This window comes from Coturnix japonica, chromosome 1 (assembly GCF_054131305.1).
Source record: "Coturnix japonica strain WE chromosome 1, WE-NBRP24, whole genome shotgun sequence".
Lineage (NCBI taxonomy): Eukaryota > Metazoa > Chordata > Aves > Galliformes > Phasianidae > Coturnix > Coturnix japonica.
The window spans coordinates 71985490-71994112 of NC_140663.1; the positions used below are offsets into that span (position 1 = coordinate 71985490).

Below are 8623 nucleotides of genomic sequence, written 5' to 3' on the forward strand. Positions count from 1 at the left end.
TCTTCCCACTTCTTGCACTCCTCAGTCTGTTCACTGGAGAGGTGCAGTGAGAAACACTGAAGGACTTGATGCCATGCAAACACTGCTCAGCCTCGACTGAAATACTGCTTTGTTATCAGCGTTGGCCTGGCCACAGATCTAAAGCGCTGCAACACATCACATGAGCTGCTATGAAGACAATGAACTCCCTCCCAGCTAATCCCAGTGCACTCCATCCTCTCCATCTCTTACACCACTCGCAGCCAGCAGCCAGCACCAGCAACCTGGCCCTGTCCTGTCTGTGAGAAAGGTGCAGGTGTTCTCGAGTCAGAAACCTTGCAGTCAGAACATTGAATCTCACTGACTGTGCAATGAGGGGAAACGCTCGCTAAGGGTACCATCTAGTGGTAGTGAGAGGCAAAGACTTACAGAGACAGAGCCAGCAGATGTCGATCCCATCCAGAAGCTGCTCTTAAACTCCTTTCTTTTCAAACAGATGCTGTCAGTGAGTAGGACTGGGATCGGATCTCATCCAGGGTGAGGCCACACGAAGGAAATCCTCGGTCCTGCACTTTGACCATAACAATGCCAGGCAAGCTACAGGCCTGGGGCAGTGGCTGGAAGACCGTGTAGAGGGTTAAAGGTTACACAATGTCTACAGAAGATTTTGTGGTCTTGATTACACTCTATTTGGGCAGAGGGAAGGTATTACTACACCACACCGCAACGCTGCATGTTGCTCCAAAGTTCCATAAGAGGGGTATTGCCAGTGACCAAGGCTGCCCTGCAATATTTTTCTCCTTCCCATCATATTGCAGCTATAGTTCTCCCAGGCTGCTATCAAGTTTGATAAATCTTAACTAGGAAAATGAGAAGGGATGAAGAACAGACATAATTTGATTCCTTTCCCTCTACACAACTGCTCTAATTAAAGATAATGTTGCACTGAACAACTGTGATGTTGGCTTACCCTGTACCCTGCCCATGTTTCCTCCCAGGTTGTACTGTCAGTACTACAGAAAGCTGGATGATGCTTTTGAAAAAGCAGGCAAGATTTGTAACTGCTTTTGCTATCAAGTGGCTTCTGCCTGCTGTGTAATGCTGACTGAGATGGGTATAGCTTAACAATACATGCTTGCAAATTGTAGTCATCATTCTAGGGCAAGTCGTGCCTTTATTACTTTACAAAGCCTTAAAGAATGTATGGAGTCAAAAGAAGGGCTGAGTGCAGTCTTATTCAACGTCTTCATGCTGCCCAAGTGTAGGACTATACAATAACATTACCCTGATCAGACTGTTCTTGACAAACAAATGGACATTTCACCTTTATTTATTTTGGTTCTGGGAACGATTGAGGGTTACACTGGGTAGTTATCTGCTGTTGTTGTTTACCCAGCTGCCCTCTGCCTTGTGGCCCTCGGTGAGTGCAGGCCTCAGCTCTTCTTAGAACTTAGGCTTTCTTGCTTTTTAAGTACTCCTTCCTCTGTGGGACTATGGAGGCAATCCACTGGCTGGTGTATCTCTTTGCCTCTTCCCACGTGTAACGGGGCACGTAGCCAAAATCCTTTTGGGCCTTTCTGTAGGAGAAAGTGAAGGGGGTGTTCAGCAGAGTGACCAGGTGTCGGTTGGTTGAGGGGATGTACCTGACAAAGGGCCTGAGCATGAAGCTCACAATCTCCAGCAGCATTGAGAAGTAATATAGCATTGTCAGAGGCATGGGGAGCCAAGGCTCAATTCCAAAGCCCAGCTCCTTGGTCAGCTCATAATTCAGATCTGCGTAGCTCATGTGAGGAGTGTCATCTGAGATGTAGTAGAACTGGCCCCTGATATGTCTGGCTTTCTGTGGGACCTGCAAAGCTTTGGCTACCTGCACATGTGCCCAGGCAATGTTCCCCACGTACACAGGGTTTACTAAAGCCTCCTTCCTGGAGAAGCGCAGGTAGACATTTTTATTCAGCAGGCACTTATCCAAATGACCTTGAAGAAACCGGCATCCTTCTCCAAAAATGTACATGGACCTCAGGGCACAGGTCACAAGCGCGCCTCCATCCTTCAACATCTGGCCATCTGCCTTCAGCACAGATTCCTCTGCCAGCCTCTTGCTTAGAGCATAAGGAAATTTCGATGTACTCTCGTAAGGTGTATCTTCATCGCCATTGAAAATTGGGTCACCCCTGCAGTTTGGGCCCGCCACCTCTATGGTGCTGGTGTATATGAAGTGCTGAACGTTACAACGAGCACATGCCTCCAGCAGCATCTGAGTACCTTCAAAAGAGAAATGTGCAAGTTAGGTGGCATGTAGCTGAGTTAACTAAAAAAGGATCCAGCCTAGATCTTCCCAGGTCAAGAAAGGTGGGTCTTTTATGATATCCTATCACAATGCTTATCTCAAGGGTAGGAGAAGTAAGCTGGCCAGTTCAAGGCCTTGCAAGTAGATAGGAGGATTAAAATAGGAAACCCCCACTCAGTGTGGTAAGAAATAAACATTTTAGTAATTTGCTTAAATTGCAAATTGACTCTTTTTTTCTTCTGAGATTTGAGGCAGAAATCACATATATGTTGTGCATGGTGTAATGAGGGACATTATGTACGAAAGAGAAAGTGTCTTTGAAAGAGAAGATACAGCTCAGAGGCATTTGAAGATCTTTGGAAATTAAACATTAAATCAAAATCAGAAAGATATTGGTAAAAACCTGGAGGACAAAATCCAGTTTTGGTACATAAGTACATTAACAAACCTTCTTAGTCTATCAGAACAACATCCAAAGGCAGCACAAAGCACTGCTAAGGAAAATAGAACGATAGAAGTGGTTCAAAGAAGTGAGAAATGTTTGCAGCAAAATACAGCCCCATTAATGATTAAGGGATGAGAAGAATTATTGAATTTAAACTGTTAGGGCACAAAATTCCTTTTTGCAAACTTGAGCAAGAAAATAAGAGATGCTGAAACAAATGCAGTGTGAATCTGGATAAGGCTGTATGAAAAACCAAAGCAGTACAAGGGAAGAAAAGTTACACAGCCAGGAATGTGAAAAGGGAAAAGCTGTGAAGAGCTGGATAAAACCAAATGGAGAGCAAGTTTAACAAAACTAACATCACATTATCATGGCGGTCGCTGTCCTTTTGGGGTCAATTTCACCCAACTAAAATGTGCTTTATTTGAAAGTAAAAGTTGCATGGTAAAAAAATGAGAAAGTTCTTACAGTAACGAGACGCCTTCCCTGTATCCTCACCTAGGAGCTGAAGCACCGGTATGCACAGAAGGCCGGCAGTGCCCATACACAGCACAGAAGGTTTGTAGCTCAAACGGATGAGGGTGAAATAGGGGCCTGAGAAAGGTGTTTTGCCCTCTCACCTGTCACATTGACTTCCCAAAGCACCTGCTTCTCCACAAGGCCCAGTGTGTCGATGATGGATGCCGTGTGGATGACGAGCGAGACCCCCTGACAGGCACGGTGCAGGAACTCCACATCTCGGATGTCCCCTTCCAGGATCTTCACCTCAGTCTTGCCCTGGAACTCTGCAGAGGGAACAGAAAACAAAGCAAAGTCCTTCCAGGGATCCTAATATGGGTGCTGGAAGAAATGATGGAGGGCTGTGTGCTTGCTGAAGCTGGAAAAACAGAAGGCATTTTCCAATGGCTGTAATGTCAGGTGCTAGCTGCAGAGCTACAAGGTCTATGTTGCATCTCATACCATACTTTCAGAGCCATATTCAATGCAATTCCTTCTTTAAAAAACAAACAAACAAATAGAGAAATAACATCAAGAAATTCTTCCTACTGCCATCAGGGACCTTCAGGTATGAGACTGGTCTATTTCAAATTTCACAAGGGGAAGAGTTCTAGCTATATATGTTCTAGCGGCTGCCTTCTTATTGAAGTATCTTATTGAAGTCCTCTCCTTGCTGTGCATGCACTAGAGGGCTCCCCAGGCACAAGCAGGTGCTTTGTCTTCTTCCAGCTTCAGTGAACATAAGTAAGGCAAGGACTTGATTAATTTCACAGCTTTTAACCTCAGCCATGACTAAAATGGTGTATATGCTACTGTTTTGTCATTCCCAAGCAGGCAGGATTTCACCCCATATCTTTAATGGAGAAACACTGACAGACACAGCTGCTAAGTCATGAAACTGAGTGTGAGATACTATTTACCGTGGTTTTCTCTCTTCATCTCGTAACCTGACAGGATTTAATCCTGCCTTAGTTTAACAATTGTTCTGACACAAGTCTGAGGGCCTAATTTTTTTCTTTACAACCTCTTCATCTGAAATACGGAACAAGAGCCTAATTGCTCAACGTTTCCAAAAGCTCAGTAAATCCAAAGCTGTTGCTCTCCCACCATGATCACTGCCATGTGCTGTTCTATGCTCTTTTATTTTACAGGGTGCACTTATTTCCCAGGGCTCTGTTTTCAGGTGGTTTACACTGACCTCTACCTGTACGGATGGGGATAGGCTTGTTGTGAAGCATCTGATACAAACATTAGGTCTTTGTACAGCCCATGGAGGGTTGCCCTCCACAAGTAATACTTTGTGGGGATGCAGTAATCCAAAGAACTGAACCATGTGATTTTCACAATGTAAATTCTGACATACATATACTTTAGAGTGGTTACTGTGGCTGGGCACAAGCGAGGCAAATTGAGGGTTTTACACACGAAAATCAAAGCTTTCAGGAAAAAATATAAAAGGAACTGCCTTTTATAAACCTGATCACAGAGATGGAAGGTATCAGTCATTGGAAAGCTGTGGTCCAGCTGCTCTGTGCCTTGCTTGGGCTTGCAATTGAAGCTGTGGTTATAAGAAGCTGAGTTGTAAGCAATGCTCTTTGCTTGCTAGATGGTAGTTTTTGTTTGGAAATGTAATGTTTGCTTAGTAAAATATAATGCCCTGTTGTGGGCAGTGTCTGACTCACCAAATCCAGTCAGATTATTTGCCCTAAACTCTCTTTCTTTTTTTGTATGATGTCCTGCACAAGAGATCTCTCCACTTCCCTGGGTAGATGGATGGTTCTTTAAAGTGATCTACATTCATAGGGTAAAACTGAAAACTGCATCGTATTTACATATATAAAGGGCAATGCAGACTAGTTTCTTTAGCCCAGGGAGGCTGAGATGTCAATTCTGTTCCCATTTCAGCTGCTGAGTTCTTCTTACAGCTACTTTACATTTCTATTTGAATAGAGTGAAAAAGTTAAATCTACCACACTGAACTAAAAGCAGTGAGACTTCCCAGCTTTCTCCCAGCAAAAGTACTGGGGGAAGAAGAAAAAAAAACAACACTAAACCAAACCAAAACAACAACAAAACAAATAACGACAAAGTGCCATCCCTTCTGCCTTTCCTTCCCCTCTACTTCAGAGCAGCTTTGGGTTAGTAGTGCAAAAACCTGATCTGCACGTGTATTTCTAAGTACAAAAAGAACTGCATAACTGAAACCAGAGAAATGATGTAATGGGAAAGAGCGGTAGGAAACCTGTGGCACCAACTACCGTGTTCCATACCATATTAATTCTCAACCACACAGAACAACTGGGCAGGCCCCAGCTCGCAGCACGTTGCATTGAGGTGACCCTCCCAGACTCCCTGTGGTTGTGGAAGGCAGCAAATGCCACTGTTCTGTATGGACTGAGAGTTACTGCAAAGGTCTCAGCAGGAAACTTGTTTCAGTAAAAGATGAGTGTCCTTGAGTGCCCCAGCAGAAACTGGCACAAAGAGCAATAACTTGCACATGCTCCTGTGTCTTATTAACTATGACCCTGACTCTGCAAAATGTTGCAAATACAAGGTACTTGGAGAGCTCAGTCACATAGAAAAAGACTCATTTCTGCTTTTGGCTATTCAATAAATCCAGAAGTGTGCCATTAAGCAAAAGTCACTGCAGTGAAAGTATTGGAGGTGAGAAGACTTCAGCCCCATGTCTGCAAAAGCTTTGTGTTTGGAGTAATGATTCCTGTGCTAGAGAAGGGCTTGAAAGGGAATAGCAGGAAGCTGCATCAGATGCCCTGAGCACGGGCACTTGAAGACATTTAGCTACAGAAGCTGATAGAAATAGAAGGACCAATATTCAAAGTGCAGGGGTATATGGCAATTCAAACACAACTGAACTGCGTGCCAGCTGTCCCTACTGCCTGTTTATGGGGCAGGAAAGAGAAGGAAAAAAAGGCTCTGATAACTGATCAGATAGCAGCAATGTAACAAGAGCAGAAGAAAGCAGTGTCTGAGCAGGGTTCAAGGAGGGAAGGGGGAGGAAAAAGAGAGGGCACGGAGCTTTACTGTGAACACAAAAGGAACGGCAAAACTTCTTTTGCAGCCCAGCCAGGAATGTGCTCACACACGGTACTGATGCTGCAGGAGCTGGCGCAGCTGCAGGCTTAGTCACTGCAAAGGAAATCAGAGCAGAAAGGGCTGCTGCAAGGCTCAAGGACGTCTAGCAAATCCAGAGGAATGTTGACTGAGATATAATGAGAAGAAAGTTGCATAAAGTTTGTATAAAACCATTCTAACCGCTCGCACAATTTGCACCAGGTTTATGGTGCACTGTTACTATTTTTCAGTGGCACTTAAGCACTACGTAGAAATATTGTGGCTCTTAAGCAAATTATATTGGGATATTTCATGAGGGTTCGCACAGAGATAATGCCAGCATGGGGGAAGAATAGCTCTGAGGGTATAATGTGATGGAGGAATGCATGTCAATTAAATGTCTGTCAGGCATTAAAGAATATGATTGAATTAAGGTACCCATGTGACTTGTTATAGAGGTACTCAGGATCCCAGGAAATAAGATACAGAAAAGTACAAAATAGTTTTCTGAGCTTTTTTCTCTACCACAGACTATTTCTGACTGTGAATGTGACTCTTTTATGCTGTTTCCAGCCCACTCAAAGCAACAAAGTTTTGGCTTGCCCTTTGAAATGGGTCCTGTCTCTTCTGTGCGTATCACAAATGTTCTGCCCTCCAAGCAGCTGCAACAATAATAATCAAATTTTAAGCTATATCCACGGAAGCCTCAGCCGGTGCTGAGAGTGCAGAGGGAAAGTCAGGATACAATAGAAGCCAGGCTGAAGGCAGTTTGATTGCTGCATTATCAGTATATTGGTCTGTTTTCTGATCTTAGCAAATCCTCAGGGCCTAAGAAAACTCTTGCTATCAAGTCTTATGCCTGATTTCTATGCTGGAGAGAGTGAGGAATAAAGCAAAACTTCCTTGAAAGAAATCCTGTGCCCACAAAGCTGGGTTTGAGCGGGAGGTAAGGGCTTCTAACCATTCACCTGAGCAATATACATGCATACTTGCAGCTCACCATGCTCACAAGATGCTACTCACTGCCAAAGCTCCAGAGTGCCTCTCTGCTGAAGGCTTTGTCCAGCAGTCGGATCTCAGCCAGCGCCTCATCTTCTTCCAGTAGTAAGCGAACGATCCTCTGGCCAAGGAACCCTCCCGCGCCGGTCACCAGGCACCTTACCCCTGCCAGTGACATTGCTCTGGTTGCTCCTCTTTGTGTCTGTCTGTAGTGCTTCGGTCTCTTCTTGCCTGAGAAATCAAACATGGGGCATCAATCTCCAGAGATGGATCAAAAACCAGAAAGAGAGATTACTGGAAAGCAAACTGACCCCCACATTAAACAACAATTTCTAAAGCATTTCTCCCTTTTGCTAGTTATTTCTACCCAATAGTAGCCTACACTGCTTTCCCTTGCTAAAGCAAACTATTTACAAATTGTTACAAATAGAGGATGTTAACATATCTGAAAGTGCTCGACCTCAGTGCTAAAGAAATCCCACCAATGTCCACTCCAGTTCCTCCTCTCTAACATTCAGGAGGCTGTGGAGGAGATTTGCCTGTATTTATGCACCACACCACTTTGATTCCCCTCCCTCCCACACATCTCCTTTGCTACAAACAAATGTGGTATTTCCATCCCTCCTCTTTCAGAGTGGAAAGTCCTTGATGCAATGGGGTCTGAACACCCGATTAGACCTGTTCTAATCCTTGTCCTGATCATTCTCTAGCTGTGTTTGCTTCTGTAATAGTAATAAGGGGGAGAACATCAAATGTAAATAGGAGTAGCTGTTCACACTGTTTGTGGACTCTTTCTGGATGCTGATATCCCCCATTATAGTAGGGATTTCTCACTCTGTGCAAAACAGGAGATTTTGCATTTGTTTGGAATATATGAGGATTTTGGAGGGATGAAATGTTCTAAAGTACGGAGTGGTTAAATTAAACCTTCTGGAAAGGTTCACCTCTGAAATGTCTGCTGTGAAATGTCTATTAAAGTAAGGGTGTGGCTGGCTTCATAGTGAACAGTGTCATTATTTTCTGTGTCACTAGAAAAAGGGGAAAATGTTCAGCAATTTCTCACTAGGGTTTCATCTCAGTTTTAGCTAAATTCTTTCCAAGGGTGGGACCAGGGTAGGGCTTAGGAGCCAGCTTGAAGTGCATGCCGTCCTCATTGCCTTTCCAGGTTGTTGTATCTTAGCAGGATGCCCCAACTTTTCCTTTCTCTCAAACATGGATAGTAAGACTGTAAGCCATAGTAGTAGTAAGCCATTTAAAATCTGCAAATGGATATTACAAAGAAGCCCAGCAACACACCTAATTGTGCTGAAATTGCTGGAAAGCTGGAGTGGATCTTTAAA

At 44.0% G+C, this 8623-nt stretch overlaps 1 protein-coding gene across 1 annotated transcript; it reads right to left on the reverse strand.

Moving 5' to 3' along the window:
• Nucleotides 1-1133: 1133 nt before the first annotated feature.
• LOC107319373 (3 beta-hydroxysteroid dehydrogenase/Delta 5-->4-isomerase) lies at nt 1134-7855 on the reverse strand. Its single transcript, XM_015874122.3, has 4 exons — nt 7744-7855; nt 7308-7514; nt 3335-3499; nt 1134-2244 (listed from the first exon to the last, which is right to left on the reverse strand). The coding sequence occupies exons 2-4, from the start codon at nt 7459-7461 to the stop codon at nt 1430-1432; spliced, it is 1134 nt and encodes a 377-aa protein (XP_015729608.1). The 5' UTR covers nt 7462-7514; nt 7744-7855; the 3' UTR covers nt 1134-1429.
• Between the last annotated feature and the right edge of the window lie 768 nt (nt 7856-8623).

Coding starts and splice junctions, on each gene's coding strand:
- LOC107319373 (XM_015874122.3), bottom strand. CDS start 7,461: ATGTCACTGGCAGGGGTAAGGTGCCTGGTGACCGGCGCGGGAGGGTTC. Junction 3,500..7,307: donor GGCACTCTGGAGCTTTGGCA/GTGAGTAGCATC, acceptor TTCCCTCTGCAG/AGTTCCAGGGCAAGACTGAG. Junction 2,245..3,334: donor TTGGGAAGTCAATGTGACAG/GTGAGAGGGCAA, acceptor TCTCTTTTGAAG/GTACTCAGATGCTGCTGGAG.